Below are 17144 nucleotides of genomic sequence, written 5' to 3' on the forward strand. Positions count from 1 at the left end.
AAATCCAAACTGTGTTTTCTTGACTGATGTACTATCTGCTGGCAAAACGGAACTGTGGCTACAGAAAACGCATCTGTGCCCCTAGCATTTCAGGTGACCTCCTTTTGGTCATGTTCTAGCAGAACCTGTTCCCTGAACACAGAAAAATGGTTTACAAACATGAATCAAGAAATCTGTATCCCAAAGAAGCATGGTGACTGTTTCTTGTTTCAGATGGCATCCTCAGAAGTTGCACTGTGTTGTTGTTTTTTAATATATGTAAAAATCAGAAAACTAAATTTAATATATAGTACAATACCTTGGACTGGATCCTGCAATCCAGTGAGCAGAATTTGGCTCACAGGATGTACCAATGTATGAAATGGTAGTAAAAAGAGTAATCGCTGTGCAGGGAAGACAGTCAGCACATTGTGATAACTAACGTCAGGCAGTTCTCACAGTTGGTTTAGATTAGATTAGCTTTTGTTTACCTTTGGAAGGATAGTTGTACTGAAGCTTATCTGTCGTGAAGTGTCTTCCCTTCTCTTTTTTCTGGTTAACTTAAGCAATAAGATCAGCACAGCAGGCACACAGAGGGACATATATCTACATAACAAAGTTCTGGTAGTTTCATATAATTGCTGCATCCTTTAGAATCCTGGTATTAGTTTGTATTTAAGAATTCCCTGCTAGAAAGCCTAAAGCTCTCCCTTGAGTTTTATAGCAGAGAATTCCCTTTAACTCACTAAATCACTAATCCCAGAATTCTGTTGCATGGCATCATGGCAATTAAAGGTGGTATAAAACTCATGTAACACTGTAGTGTAGATATGGTTTTATAGAAAGAACAAGGAACTTAATTTATTCAAGTAGAGAATTATTTTGAATGAGAAAAGAAATAAGATATTTGGTGATAGGGTTGGAAAATTGGAGAAAATGTTAGTTCCTCAACTGTTTTTAACTTGCATTAAACTGTTTTGTTTGCATGCAGCTTGCGTGCTTAACTAAGGGTGTGATCAGACAGAGGTATGTCTCACATTTTGGACCATTTGTGACACAGCCTGGTTTGAGTTGTTTTCTAGCAATGGAACAATTACTCCCACTGCAGCAACCTCTTTCAGTGCGATAAAAATGATCCTATAGTACCTTCTGATTGCACCTCAAGTAAAGAAGACTGTGTTAAAAAAAAAAACACATGCCAATAACACAGAGACATCATTTTCTCACACCAGTTTCATAAGCATAAATGAAATGCTCCAGTGTTGTTGTATTTGTTGTACACTGTGGTTTTTATCATATGATTTTATTGTATATGAACCACCCAGAAAGTGTTTGCACTAATGAGGCAGTATAGAAATAAAGAAACAAAATAAAACAATAAGAAGAATATGACAGGGAACAAATGCTGCTCGTTACCTTTTTTTGTATCGTTCTGCATGCAAATTTACTTCCTCAGCAGTTCCTACTGTAACTTATCAGGTGCCCCTTCCACATTAGTCTCCCTTCTTTTTTGGTGTTATGACTTGCTACTCATTGTTGTGTTGTCTGCCACTCCCAAGTGCCCTTGCTAAAGGAGTCAGCTGCCAAAGCCACATCCATGGCCAACAGAGCTTCCTCGTTACTGTGGGATGACACACTTGCCCCCTTTATGACAATGCTGATTTGGGGAGAGTGAGCAGGGTTGTGATAACTAATGATAATACCATGCACCTTTTCCATCATATTGTCATGCCATAGGTGTGTCCAAGGTTAGCCGTGGTTTTCACACTGTTTTATTTACATATTGAAACAGAAAATACAGTCAGTGCCAAGGAGAGAGAAGAGTAGATTTATACTGGAGGTGTCCTCAAATGAAGTGCGAAATGATAGTATTGCTTCAGTAATGACTTCTGTAGCAGACAATGGAAGTATAAAATAAGACCTGGTCAGGGAGAGGCTGCACCCATTAGGAATAACATGTGAAGCAGGTCATCACAGGCAAAAACAGAACAAACCCACCAGAATACCAAGGCACCTTATTCCTTCTCTAAGACTCATCACACTGACTGTGTTTAAGAAAAAAAACACCAAGAGACACAATGAGCCATTTCATCATGCAGCTGATTTAAAAGCAGTGTAGCAACCTAGCATTCTGTAAGAGACACAAATCAGAACAAGGCATGCACATCAAATGATTTTCCAAAAACCCCACACTCTCCAAAACTAAAGCATAATATAACGCCCACCCATCTGCTTTCCCCTTCATTTCATATTGTTTCCCATTCACATGGGGAAAACACAGCTGTGAGAAGGGAGGCGAGTCAAGGGCTTCACTCGCGGTAGCGCCGTCCAACTGCGACTCTGAGAAGGAACCTGGAGAGAAGGGGGATGGGCAGATTGCCTAAAGGAGAGAGTCAAATAAGGAACCCGAGGAAGGGGAACAAGAGACTTTAACCCAGTTCATGAGGGGGATTGGAATTGGTGAAAAAGGATCAGAAAAGGTGGGAAACAAGAAGGAGAGGGAGAGAGGGAGGCAGGAAGTTATAAGAAGGGATGAACCCTTGCCACCGAGGTGGGAGTGGATTTGGACAAAGGAATAGGGTTGCCAAACGTCCAGCAAAAGGAGGACATGTCCTCCTTTTTAGCCTAATGTCCTCTGTCCAGCAGGCAAAGCTAAAAAATCCTTTATAATTTCCAGCTTTTGGGCGTGTCACACTCACAGTGGGGCATGTCTTAGAGCATATGGTGTGGGCGGGCAGGCGAGGCAGGAGCTGTGCATCTCCCTGATCTACTGGGGCCGCTTCTCTCTGGCAAGCAAGAGACTTTTGGCGACACGCAGCCAGGCACTTTCCTTCCCACAGGCGAGCCGCAGCAGCAACTCCTCCTCCTCCTCCTCTCCTCCACCTTTGAGACAGCCTCAAGACCCAATGAATCAGAGCAGTGGCAGTGGCTGTTGCTGCCGTGTGTGCAGCCACCATGCTCCCTGTTTGCTCAACTTCTCTACGCCACAGGAGGAGCGCAGCTGAAAAACCCAGCTCAGTGGCAGCTCGGAGGAAAACCCAGCTGCTCCCTGAACTCTCCCACTTTCCCTGCCAGTTTGTCATAGGGCGGCTAAGCCCTCCACAAAACCACCGCCTCCACAGGACTACCCCGTTGCTTTTTCCCTCCACTCTCCTTCCTTGTCTCGAGGTTTCTCCCAGGGAGCCTGGAAAGCGCTGTAGCACTCCTGCCTTTGTACAGCCACTGCAGCCAGAGGGTTTTGCTTTGCTTTGCAAAACAGTGGGGAGAGTTGTGTTTGTGGCTGAGAGTGGAGGAAAGCGGTGATTATGGTATGTCCTCCCCTGTCCTCTTTTTTGTCTTTCTGTCCTCCTTTTGGTACCCATGTATCTGGCAACCCTACGAAGGAACCTTGGACCAGTAAATGGGAACAAATAAAGGTACTGAGAGAGGAGGCAGATTTTCACTGAAGGTCTGCTATTCTAACGAGACCTTCTTACTGGGGGGAGACTGAAGCAAAGGAGTGGAGGAAGAAGATTAGGGAGGAGAGAGAAAGAGTGAAGGAGGAAAGGCAGAGATGGAACGAATGGAGAGCTCTGGTGAAGAAGACGGAGGAGTGGAAAAGATCTGGGAGATGGTGGATAGGCAGGAGAATACTCTCTGGGACAGTCTTCCCCGAGATGATATTGTGCCTGGGCTGGCAAGTCAATTGACCCCCCCTGCCCTCCCCCCCGTATTAAAACTGGACTAATGTTGAGCCACCGGCACCATGGAATATGAGTTCCAGAAGTCCATTCCTTGTTGAAGACTGGAAGCCACTTGTCATCCCATAGACGGAAGGAGATATTGAGACCGAGTTAGTTAAGCATATTGGTTTATTTGTTCCGGATACAATAAAAGTTCCCGTGTTAAAAGAGCAACCTCCGACTGATGTCATCCTTGAAAACAGGTTAGAAACAAACACAGTGCAGAATGAACCCTCATAACAGCCTATTTTCATTTCTGCTGTTATATATGCTCAACCTTTTATCTTTTTAAAACAAAAACCCTCCTCCTTAGACAAATATTCACAAGGTTTTAAAAAGTAAATGAAGTAAAATACAGTACTTTAAAAAGCAAATACTGGCATAGTTCTGTGAATATATAATTGTAACTTCTTTAACGTGGTTCTCTATGAATCCACACAGATGGGTTAAACAGCGCCTGCGCTGGTTCCTCTCGGAATTTTCCAGAGCTATGAGGGAAAAGATACAATGTTTGAGTTGCCCTGCACTGCGCAAGTGCAGCCCGCCAAAAATCCCCAGTTCCATTTATCCGCCCGCGGAGTTGGAACCTCTCGGTTAGAGCTCTTGAGATTTTACTCTCCTTTCGCTATTTTCGGATTTTTTGGACTTGACCTGGCTTGTCTCTCGTCTATCCGCATCTCCGTTGCCCTGAATTCGGACCGGCTGACCTTCCCTTGCCTCTGGCGTGCTTATTGCAAGTACTTTCGCTTCCCGCTTGATCCTGATTGAGGCCTATTACCTCCTGCTGAGGCGCCACGCGCCAGCAGGATTTCTTCAATTACTGACTTTCTCTACCGTTCGTTCACCGCTTGGCTTATGTCAGCGAAAAAGGGACCTTTCCGCCGCTGTTCTGCTTGCTCCGGGAAGCTCCCCTTCCAGGACCATCATTCCCTCTGTCTTTTCTGTCTGGGCGAGACCCATTCGCCCGCCACTTGCAAGCATTGCAAGGAATTCACCAAGGCGACCCTAAAATCTCGTCAGCAACGCCTCAAGTATTTTCTGTGGAATCGCACTCTGTCAGCTTCGCAACCTTCAGACATGGAATCTGTCCAGTCGGTCTCCACTGTTCGTTCAGAGGTGACCTTGGTCTCCTCTTCCCCTCCATCGACATCTAAGGAGGTCTCCAAGAAGTCTTCCAAAGGAAAATCTAAGAAATTGCCTGCCGGCAAAAAGTCTTCCTCCGAGGTACCCTCTTCTTCATCCTCGGCACCGACGAAGAAGGGATCGTCCAAGCCTGCGCCGAAGGCTAAGGCAAAGACCAAGGAAATTACCCTGGTCGTACCACCTGTTTCGGCGTCAGTGCCTTCTCCATTCCTCGAGGAGTCTTCTCGGGACCGGGATTCGGTCTCCGACTTGGGCGCCCCCATTCCACCTCGCCAACCGCCACCGGTGGATTTGGGCAAGTCGCCTACGGTTAGCCAGCTCGACAAGCTCGTTGCCGGCGCCGAGAGCGTACCGCTCAGCCCGATACTTACCGGGCGAACCACCCGATCCCCTTCACTCCTGTCGGAGTCGGGGCGTTCGGTATCTCCTCGCCCTCCACGGGGTCGACCTACCCAACCGATCGAAGAACCAGTCCCTCGGCGCCCAGCTTCTCACTCCGCCGCCGACGAACCGCTGCCGAAGAAGCCCCGCCGTCGACACAAGCACCGTCGAGGCCACCGACGCCGAAGGGACTCCTCACCGTCCGACTCAGATTACAGTCGGGGTCGGAAGAGGTCCCACCGGAGACGGCGAAGAAGAGATTCGTCCACCGAGTCCTCTTCGACCTCGAGAGAAAGGAGACATAGGAGAAAGAGAACCAAGTACTCCTATTCCTCGTCCTCTCGCTCCCGGTCTCCACGTCGAAGCCCTCTCCCGAAGAGACCTGTGGATAAGGGCTCCGAGAAACCATCGGCGCCGAAAGACGCTCCCATCGTCCCTCCTGATGCACCACTGCAACCTCAGGATGGGATTCCTCCGTGCCCGAAAACGGCACCCTCGGGCTCGGGAATACCTCCCCCTCCTTCTTCCTATCCTTCCGAGGAAGACCATGCCAAGGAAGATTCCTCCGACGTCGAAGACGACAACGAGTCTGAGGTCTCCCTAGACGTCCCTATTCCGGGGGAGCCTTTACCTCCAGAGGCAGCTAACCTTAAACCATCTTCTCCGTCGGAAGATTTTTCCTCCTACACTCAGATGGTTGCTCGTATGGCCCAAGCTCTAAAGCTAGCGGTCGAACAGTCTCCAAGAAGGGAAGAGAATTTAATCTTTGGAGACATTGAAGCGGAGAGGACACATCCAGTTAGTCTGTCCTTCATCCCAGAATTGATGGATCTCATTAAGGAATTCTGGGAGCATCCTGCCAATGCTACCACTATCTCCAAAAGGACTGAAAATCTGTACAGAATACACGGAGAAAATACATCTTTTCTTCTCATGCATCCTGCTCCTAATTCCTTGATAGTGGAGTCTAGCTCTACTAAGACTCCAGCGAAAGGCCACCCTACACCAACCAACAAAGAGGGAAGGAAGCTTGAGATCCTGGCACGTCGCATGTATTCTATGACAACTTTCACCTTACGTGCTGTCAATTATCTGGTTGCTATGGGGGCCTACCAAAAACAACTTTGGTCTAGGGTTCTCCCGGCCCTTCAAACTGCGCCAGAAGATATACGACAACTCTGTTTGGATACACACGCTGAGGCCCTTACAGTGTCCAAATATCAACGACTTGCCGCCCGCCATGTCGCGGAAGCCACTTCTAAGAACTTTGCCTCCCTCATCACCTTGAGGAGACATGCTTGGCTGCGTTCAGCTAACATCGTGGAGGACATTAAAACCAGGGTAGAAAACCTCCCCTTCGATGCTTCTGGTCTTTTCAGCCAAAACACCGATGACAACCTGGAAAGTTTGCACAAGAGTAAAAAGACAGCCAAGTCCTACTCAGTGCAACCTCAAACTAAACAGTTCAAACCACAGTGGCGCCCTAAGTACACTTCCCCTTCCTATCAACAGCCATCCACCAGCACTTACCGTTCTTATGGAGGCACCTCTTCTCAGCGTCCTCCTCAGGCCCCATCCTCTTCCTCTGTAGCTTTCAGACCACAGCCACCTCGTAGAAAGCAGTCCTTCAAGACGTCTGCAAGGAAACAAAAACAGTACCTTTGACTCCCCGACTGTTCTACTGCCGTCCTCCCACACCACCCGCCTTTCTCCTTACCTTCACAACTGGACCCTCATTACCAACGACATCTGGGTCCTCAACATTATCACCTCCGGTTACCGCCTGGAGTTTACCAGGTTGCCTCCTCTAGGACAGGTCAACCCTACATCATTCGATCCGATCCTAGAGGAGGAAATCCTGACTCTTCTTCAGAAGGGAGCTATCCAGAAGGTGCCGTCAGAGGATGTCCTCGACGGTTTTTACTCCCGATACTTTCTGGTTCCGAAGAAGGACGGGGGTCTTCGTCCCATCCTCGACCTGAGAAGCCTCAACAAGTTTCTCAAGGTACGCAAGTTCAAGATGGTGACCTTAGAGTCCATCATTCATCTTCTGAGGCAAGGAGACTGGTTTGTGGTCCTGGATCTGAAAGACGCATATTTCCATGTCACCATACACGAAAACCACAGGAAATATCTGCGTCTCCTCTTCGACAACATCATTTATCAGTTTGTGGCCTTGCCCTTCGGCCTTTCCACAGCGCCCAGGACTTTCACCAAGTGCATGGCTCCGGTGGCAGCATACCTGCGCCTTCAGGGGATCCAGGTGTTTCCTTACATCGACGACTGGCTGATTGTCTCGACATCCAGACACCAGGCCTTAAAGGACACTCAGTATGTTCTCCAGACATTACAATCACTGGGCCTTTCTGTCAATCACGAAAAGTCCAAGCTGAATCCCTCTCAGGTAGTGGACTACATCGGAGCGAGGCTGAACTCAGTACACGCCCGGATGTTCATGCCCCCAGAACGCATCCAAAAGCTAAGAAGAGCCATAAAAAAGTTCAAGCCACGGGCAAGAGTAAAAGCAAGCCTTGCACAACATCTGCTAGGCCTCATGGCTTCTACAACAGCAACCTTGTCCCATGCTCGCCTCAAGATGCGTTCACTTCAAATTTGGCTGCTGTCCCTCTTCAATCCACTCCTCGACAGTCACAACAAGCTCCTTACTGTCACCCCGGAGTTGGCACAGCAGCTGCAATGGTGGACTTTCCGTCCTCACCTGTTGGCCGGCCGTCCTTTCCACCCTGTTCATCTGTCAACTCAAGTCACTACAGACGCGAGTCCACAAGGCTGGGGAGCCCACTGCGAGGGTCATCAGATCAACGCTCTGTGGTCCCCTCGGGAGACAAAATTGCACATAAACCACCTGGAGCTGTTAGCCATCATAAAGGCTCTGAAGTCCTTCCTACCTCTTGTGAGAGGCAGGGCGATCCAGCTCGTCACGGACAACACCACAGCGATGTTCTACGTGAACAAGCAGGGGGGGACAAGGTCAAAGTCCCTCTTGTTCCTGTCAATACATCTCTGGGAGTGGTGCTACCAGGAGCACATCTACCCGGTAGCCATCCACATAGCCACCACGGACAACTTCGTTGCAGACGAGCTCAGTCGCCGCTCCACTCAAAATCACGAATGGGAGCTGGACTCACATGTATTTCAAGAACTCTGCCACAGGTGGGGAACTCCAACAGTCGACATGTTCGCCAAGGACTCCAACAAGAAGTGTCCCCGCTACGCGTCCAGGGCAGGACGCGGCCCGGGATCGTTGGGGGATGCTTTCATGATCCCATGGCACAAAGGCCTTCTTTATATGTTTCCTCCCATACCATTGGTTCAGAGGTCAGTAGTCAGAGCCCTCCAGCTGCAAGCAGAAGCAATCTTGATTGCACCTTGGTGGCCCAGACAACCTTGGTTCTCTCTACTTCTGCAGACAGCAATCGACAAGGTGAAGCTTCCCCTCGTCCCACACCTAATAACTCAGGACTCGGGGTCGATCTTCCACCCCGACCTGGACTCCCTCCAATTGACAGCGTGGAGGATATCCCATCCATAATGGAAGTTCTAGACAAAGCAAGAAAGCCTTCTACCATCCGCCTCTATCAACACAAGTGGCAAGGCTTTCTCAAATTTACTACAGAGCGGGGCTTACAAGCATCTCCTGTCTCCTTATCTACATTGCTACTGTATCTCAGACACCTGTTTGATCTTGGTCTAACCAAGTCTACCTTAAAGGTGTACACCTCAGCCATTGTTACTTTCCAACCCAAGGGGTCTCAATCCTCCAGATGGTTCTCCCATCCAACGGTGAAAGCTTTCTTCAGAGGTCTGACCAACATGAGACCCCTTGTGCGACGACCATTACCTCAGTGGTCTTTACAAACAGTACTGCACTCACTGGTTCGTCCCCCCTTCGAGCCTATGGCAACCTGTGACTTAAAGTTTTTATCCCTCAAAACTTTGTTCCTTGTGGCAATCACTTCTGCCCGTAGGGCTAGTGAATTGGCAGCTCTTCGGGCTGATGCTCCCTACCTCCAATTTTTCAAGGACAAGGTGGTGTTATACCCAGATGTTTCTTTCCTCCCCAAGGTGGTGTCGGACTTTCATGTCAACCAACCTCTGTTGTTACCTACTCTTTTCTCTGAACCCTCTTCAGATGTTGAACGAACGCTCCACTGTCTGGACGTTCGTCGTGCATTATCCTTTTACATCTCAAGGACCAAGGACTTCAGGAAAGTCCAGAGACTGTTCTTGTGTTATTATGGCCAACGTAAAGGGACCGCTGCTTCGACGTCGACCCTGTCCAGATGGTTGGTTTCCACCATTTCGTTGGCCTATGAGTTGCAGCACAAACCTCTCCCTGAAAACCTGCGTGCTCATTCTACACGAGCTGTTGCCACATCCACAGCCCTGCTGCGTGGGGTAGACATCCCCGATATATGTAGAGCAGCTACCTGGTCCAGTGTATCAACATTCATCAAACACTACAGACTGGACCTCAGGGCCAAGAATGAGACCAGATTCGGGAGGGCTATCCTTACATCACTGCTGCAGTGACGGCCCACCATCCTGTAAGTAGCTTGGTAGTCACCCATCAGTGTGGATTCATAGAGAACCACGTTAAAGAAGAACAGGTTACTTACCTGTAAACATGGTTCTTTAAGTGGATTCTCTATGAATACACACGACCCGCCCAACCTCCCCACGTGTCCGTCACTGCTGACTGAGTTCCAACTCTCTCTATGTGCGGGCACATGGAACTGGGGATTTTTGGCGGGCTGCACTTGCGCAGTGCAGGGCAACTCAAACATTGTATCTTTTCCCTCATAGCTCTGGAAAATTCCGAGAGGAACCAGCGCAGGCGCTGTTTAACCCATCTGTGTGTATTCATAGAGAATCCACTTAAAGAACCATGTTTACAGGTAAGTAACCTGTTCTTTTATGAGGCATACCTAATCAAAACTATGAATAAGGCTTATACTTATTAATAATCAGGCAATAGTTTACCATGGAATTAAATAGCTAGCCATTTGATACAGAATGTCTTTGGTAATTTTCAGAATAGCAAGAATCATTAGGAAGGCGAGCAGATTATCACCACCACACCTTTCACAGTAAGGATTGTGATAATCCAAGAACTTTAATGTAAACAACAGATGCCAGTTTTCAGGCAGACCGAAGGTCAGATCACACGTTAAGGCAAAAATGTATTTTTCCCCTTGTTACAAGGGTTATCCATGAATGCACACAAATGTTTCAGTGCAGTGTGTGCGAAACCTCAAACATAAAAATTCAGACTACTTCCCAATTGACCAATTATCCAACAAACACAAGCTAATTTACCAAATGCAGGATGGCCCCACCTTGTGTTAGAACAAACAGTGTGTTTTGCTTAACGGTGCACTGCTTCTAGATGTGAAATCATCTATTCAGGCCCTGAGAAAGAAAAACAAGGTTTGGGGCACTGCAAACATATTAATATGCTGGACTCGTAAACACATTTAATGGTGATAGATGTTTGTCTAAGTAGGCAAGGTTGGGCAGCTTCCTGAGGACCCCCCACTCACTCCCTAGAAGTGGCACTTTGGAGGCATCTGTTTCTGACTGCCTGCTTTGAAATAAAGCACACAGTCCCTGAGGATCCTTGTTTTTAAAGAAATATGTCTCCGGTTAGCAAATGTGCTGCCAAAATTAAGTGGTGTATCAATTTTGGTAGCAGTGGGTGGGAGCACAAATTAGAATAGGGGCACTTGCAATCTAGAAGCCACATATTATCCATGTTCATCTTTGTGGACAGAATATGCTTACACAAACAGAAGCAGTTGCATGAAATTACAATATTTAAAACAGAATAGTCCCCAATTTTTACTGATGCATTTCAGTATAGTATGTTTCAGTAATTGTTGAAAGACTAAATTATTCTACCGAGGTTTGTCTTTCTGCACCCTCCTTTCCAAAATCATCCTCTTCTTCCACTTCTTTCAAAGCCAGAATACTCAGCCATTACTCGGGAGTCTTAGGCTGCAATGCTTTGTCCACTACTCCTATAAATAGAATAAGACACATTAAAAATTCTACTCAGTCTTTCTAAACTGATTTTTTAGAAGTGAAATTAATGCAATACTAAGGACATGTAAAATTTTCTGAACATAAGAAACAAATTTCCTGTTTATTTGTTTTGACATGTTGCCTAAATTTTGCCACATGGCTGAAGGCAGATTGAGAAACAGGAAGTAAAATGTGGACTTTTAGAAGAAACTGATACAGTTGTTAAAGATGTACAACAGTTACAAAACATTACCTATAATATTTGGTTTCCTGTTTACCTCTTCACTATTTTGTGCTGCACTGAATGAAACTTAAATCCATTCCTTCCACCAACTAATTTATTCTCTGTTATGCGTAATGATGTTTCATGTTGTGACTTATTCTGTGAACAGTTCGCTTGTTTTGCTAGAATTCCTGTAATATTACTTGATATGCCATACCTGTTAGGTCCTGCCCACTTTTACCACTGGAGTTCTTCCAGGTAGAATAATTTCATAAATATTTCTGCATTCAAACTATTAGTTCCTCACTCCTGACTGCAATAAAAAAAATTAAACAAACCACTTCAGTGCAGCAGGAATAGCCTGTGTACTGCAGTAATCACATACTGCACCAGGAGCTGAGCCACGTGTGTAGAAGTCTGTTGTATGTAATATCATTTCTTTGGCTGAATCCGAATCCCCACATTTCTGACCTCAGCCTGGGTACGTAGCAGGTTTGCTACATCCACTTGGAGAGAATTTGCCACTCCCCTTCTTTTTCAACTGGTAACTGGCACTACAAAAGTAAACATGGTCGCCATCTGGTAGGTTGGGATATATAAGAAAGAGAAAGAGAGAGCACAAACAGTATACAGGAAATCTGTTCATGTGAGGATCTTGAAATGGTTCCTGTCACAATTATGCAAATATATTTTCATTTTATTTTGTCTTCAGATGAAATCCCATTAGAGCAAACAAACAAATGACATGCTGGCTAGAAAATTAGACATCCCTTGGTTTCTTTAACAAGAAACAAAAATATCCACAGTGACCATTTTATGTTTGAAATATGTAAACACTAGAACTGGAGTTTCGGAGTACTCAAGTCAGATGTTTTGAAATACAGTACTGAATAAGCACAAGTGACAGTGTAAAAGGGATGTCTTCCTTCCATGCATTTGCCTTTGTTCAAGTTGTTCTTGCCCAATTTTATTGAAACTGTCAAATTACCTAAAAGCCTGCTAGAATCCACAATGATGCTTGTATGAATATGTGCGCAGGCACACATATTCAACGTACATTTCCATAGGCTAAAGGCTGGGAGTTTGGTATCCCTTGTGCCTATTCCAGGCAGAGCCTGCTTGTGTGACGTTGGACAAGCTGCACAGTCCCAAGCACACCCCCAGAAGAAGGGTAAAGTACTTCCGTGTATTCTCTATGTAGGAAACTCTGGAAAGGGCCAAAGTAAGTCAGAATTGACTTGATGGCACACAATTATTATTAACAGGATCCACAAGTGCATGCATCAAGCCAGCAGATGCGGGTGACCCTGAGAACCCCAACAGTGACTAGTTAATTGCTGTGTAAAATCAAGGGAAAGTTAAGTCATTTGCCTTCTACCTAAGTAATAAAGCAACAGGATTTCAGCCAGTGGGTATAGAAGCCAGAGCTGTCATCCATTGATTAGACAAAAAAGAGTGATCCAATTCTTAATCCCATAGTTTCCTCCATCCTTGTATCATACTTATGAACCACATGAAATATATATCGATAAATTATATAGATTCAAGTATTTAAGAGAACTGTGTATATAGTATATATTCGAGGGGCCTAACGCCGAGGAGGCCCGGAAAAAAAGAACAAGAAACCAGGCCTTCTTGGCAGTGGCCCCTGGACTTTGGTATAAATTTTCATCGGAATTTTGCCTGGCACCCTCAATGGGTGTTTTTAAGAGCCAACTTAAGACCTGGCTCTTTAGGCAGGCCTTCCCCCCGTCACTACTTGATTTTCTTTTCTATCTTAACTTCCATTTTGCTTTTCCATCTTGAATGCCACTAATATTATTGATTTGAATTGTCATTTTAATTGTTTGTATGTTGTTTTTCATGTTTTACTGTAAGCCACCCAGAGTAGACGTAGTCTAGATGGGCGGGATAGAAATCTAATAAATAAATAAATAAATAAATACTGTATAGGATAAATATTATATTTCCCCTCAGTTTCATGTGAGTTTTACAGCAAAACCACCAAAGAAAACTGATGGCACCTTAAAAACTAATGAGGGTTTTTTTTGTTTGTTTAAGTTTTCATGGCCTGCTCTCCACCTCTTCAGATGCAGTAGGAGTGTGTGCTTTTGTCCCCCTCCTCCCACTATGAATCCTTATAAAACTGCAATTTCTAAAAGTTTTTTCCCGTTTATTATTTTGAAAAATCAGTATCCTGAATTTTTATAGTAATTTTTCAAGGCACTGTTTTCTTCTGAGCTTGGAATGTTACTTTTTAAAAGTAACTCATTCACTGTACCTAAAAAGTAACTTTGTCACAACTTGTGACATATTTACTATAACTTAGTAACTACTACAGTAGTTGCATTGCTTGGTATCTGAAAAGTAATCAGGCATCTATTTACTTGCAACTAATTACTTCTAGGGCTATGAATCTATTCTACACTACACTTCTAACCATATTCTTTGCATTATTCTCATAGGGCTCCTTTGTATCCCCCATGATGTTTGTTGGTAAAGAAAGGCAACAAAATGTAGTATCTTTAAAGGTTTTAAAGTGGGGGCAAATTGAACAAAGGCAACAGGCAGTGAAAGGTATGTGCTGTGATTCCCAGCTACCAGGGAATGTGTATGTGTGTTTTTGTTAAGATATGTCGACTCAGCGAGCCATACAGGAGCTGTGTTGACACTATTACCATTGTTATTTGCTGTTGTTGATTCAGACAGACTAGCAGAATCTATAATGTCAGTATCTGAATCAGGAACTTTTGTGCAAGACCTTTCTACATATTAACTACTACCTTACATGTATGTTTATTTTGTATGTTTGTTTTTCCCAGAATTGGTTCCCAAAGCGCCTTACAATATGGTGAAAATTTAATAGAAAATTAAAATATAACAAAATTACAAACATTAAAATAGAAATAGGTTCATTGGTTGAAATCCTGTCACTTAGCATAGTAAGTTGCAACTGGGGTAGGCCTATTGAATGAATGGATTGTATAGAGGAGATGAGTCAGCCAACTCTCACTGATTCAATGAGGGTTGTGACTTACTATGCTAAGCAGTAGGATATCAGCCATGATATTGTTATTAAATTGTATTTTATATTATTAAAATATAATTAAAGCAAAGCACTTTAAAACCACTTCATTAAAATGCTAATATTAGTTTGCCTGAAGGAGAAAAAAAAGCAGGGGGGAAATCAGCTCATAGCTAATATCTTACAACTTGAGACTCTTTCCCATACTCCTAATCAGGGTTAGCAGCACATCCCATACAGGAAAGAGGAAAGGAAGTTGCCAGTCAAGTGAGTTACATGCTATGCCATACAGCTGCAGTTTTTTTCCCCCAAAGAAAAAGCATTTTTCCGGACCAAAACGTTGACTTTTGTTGGTGCATCAGTTTTCTTAGTAGTAAATCAGCAGTGATGTTAAGTGTCCTTGTTGCTGAATAAAAGCTTTCTGAGAGTTAAAGTAACAGAGACTGAGGGTGCTCAGATAGGATGATGATGTGAAACACTGATATAATCTGGTCAAAAGAGAGGCACAATTAAGTTTCATTTATTATTAAGTATGTGCTAAATTAATGTGACTGAAATCAGTGAAGCTAAATAGTACTTAATTTTGGCTGATCTACACTTTTCAGTTTTTAGGTTTTTAATAATCAACCTAATGAACAGTTTTGAAGGACTTGGAAGCTGTTTTTAAATAATAATAGTGGTCCAACAAAGCTATTACCCAATTCTGTTTTTTTAAAAACATTTATTAACTAAAGTACCATACAGCTAAGCTTATTATTATTATTATTTTCTTGCAATATACCCCAAACATCCATTCGGGGAGGGCTCTACTAGCAGCTGCAGATTTACCACCATGCCTTGAGATAAAAAGAGCTGTCTGCTTTGGACTCAAGGCCATGTGTAGCTCTTTTTTTCCGCTGTGCTGTTAGCACAGTCTCATATTTTAACATGGAAGGTAACTGTGAATCCACACTACTCCTTTATGCTGAGGTCTCATCTTGTCAGATAAACGCCAGCAGCATGGGAAAGCAGACAGGTTTGGCAGGTCTGGCTACTGTCTCAGTATCCTTAAGGTAAGGCTAGGTAACTTTGGGCTTGCCTGGCTCTCATTTAAAAGCTCTTCATTCCTGCTAACTGTAATAAAGAGCCCTCCAGCAAACCCATAATATAAAATGCAATATGATATAAATAATATAAATTGTGATTTCCCAGAAGTGGTTGGAGTGCAGCTTTTTGAAATGAGATACCGGTAACTTTCTACAACAGCGTTCCAGTTTTGCTGTTGCTTCTTTATTTAACATATTTCTAACCCGTGTTCTGTCTGATGAGAAAACTTGAGAGATGAAGCGTCAATAAACATTTTTTAAAACTACACATAGTCTTTTAAAAGTAAATCCATCACAATAATTTTTTTTAAGAAAAGGTACAAAACTCTTTACCTGGCATCGTACCATAACTTGGGAGGGTGCTGATCTGATCTCCTAACATAAAGAGTTTGATATCCCCAGGACCACCAGAGATAAAACTCTTTCCAGTGTTCCAGTCATTTGCATCTGATAGTGGCAGTACGTGTAGCCAAATGGATGGTGTCTCTCCCCGCACCGTGTGAGAGAAGATGATCCTTCATCCATCATGGTCCCCAGATGTTTAGAATGTTGGTTAAGTGCTGAAATAGAAGTTCCTTTGCTCAGATACCCAACTTTCATGCTCTGCCAGCTTGAGACAGCTGCAGGTCAACCACCAACAGATGTAAGGTCACAGGAAAGCTACTTGATTGTATTGAATTAGACAAACTTGCTCAGCATTTTTTGTATAAGATGTAGGAACATTTATTTACTTGTTTATTTAAAATGTCTTTTACCCCACTTCCTTTTTTTAAAAAAAGGATGTAAGGTGACTTACATCATTAAAAACACAATGTTACGGTAAAAGCTGAAATGGTATATTATTTAAAAAAAAAGAATAACATTATATTAAAAATGTTATGTAAAAGCATTACTAAAAACACATTCTGAAGCAACAAAATAGAAACCATCCTGTTTATAACCTGTCTTGTTAGCCTTGTGGTGCAACAGTTAAACTGCTGTACTGCAGCCAAAATTGTGCTCACAACCTGGGGTTCAATCCCAGGTAGCCGGCTCAGGGTTGACTCCTTGTCTGAATGCAATTGCCCATTCAGACAAGAAGGTGGGGCAAGGAAGCCTGTGCCCCTGCCAGTGATTGGGTGATCGTTGGAGGAGGCGGGGTGAGGGAAGCATGGGGCACCCGCCCGACACCTATGTTCGTGCTGCACCAAATCTGGCAGAATTGCCAAAGCACGGTTCATGCCCATCTCTAGCATTTACCATTTCAATGATGATTGGGCAAAGGGATCTCTTCTATGCTGCTACTATTTACATTTCAAAATGCATATTAACTGTGTTAGAACAATTGACATTTTTGACTCCCAGTACTCAATTTGGGTACCAGAAGAAGGAAACATTCTGTCTGTCCATGTCCTCCATTTTGTATACTACTTTATACATGACTATCATGTCCCTTTTTAACAGAACAATCCTAAACACGTTTATGCAGAAATAATCCCACTGTGTGCAGTGCAAGTTATTTTCAGGTGAGGAATATGCTGTAAAGTCTCCTATCATCTGAG

The 17144-nt window shown here is 44.2% G+C and overlaps 1 protein-coding gene and 2 long non-coding RNA genes across 3 annotated transcripts in view; 2 read left to right on the forward strand and 1 right to left on the reverse strand.

The window, feature by feature from the left end:
* Window positions 1–17144, forward strand: part of LOC144587087 (uncharacterized) — a 40842-nt gene that overhangs the window by 15490 nt on the left and 8208 nt on the right. The gene's annotated exons all lie outside the window — the stretch shown is intronic.
* LOC144587084 (uncharacterized) lies at window positions 4116–10144 on the forward strand. Its single transcript, XM_078386441.1, has 2 exons — window positions 4116–9793; window positions 10053–10144. The coding sequence occupies exon 1, from the start codon at window positions 4557–4559 to the stop codon at window positions 6888–6890; it is 2334 nt and encodes a 777-aa protein (XP_078242567.1). The 5' UTR covers window positions 4116–4556; the 3' UTR covers window positions 6891–9793; window positions 10053–10144.
* Window positions 11663–12071, reverse strand: LOC144587090 (uncharacterized). The gene is made up of 2 exons (XR_013542255.1): window positions 11965–12071; window positions 11663–11806 (listed from the first exon to the last, which is right to left on the reverse strand). It is a non-coding gene; the product is annotated as an uncharacterized LOC144587090 (long non-coding RNA).

Source organism: Pogona vitticeps, chromosome 1 (assembly GCF_051106095.1).
Source record: "Pogona vitticeps strain Pit_001003342236 chromosome 1, PviZW2.1, whole genome shotgun sequence".
Lineage (NCBI taxonomy): Eukaryota > Metazoa > Chordata > Lepidosauria > Squamata > Agamidae > Pogona > Pogona vitticeps.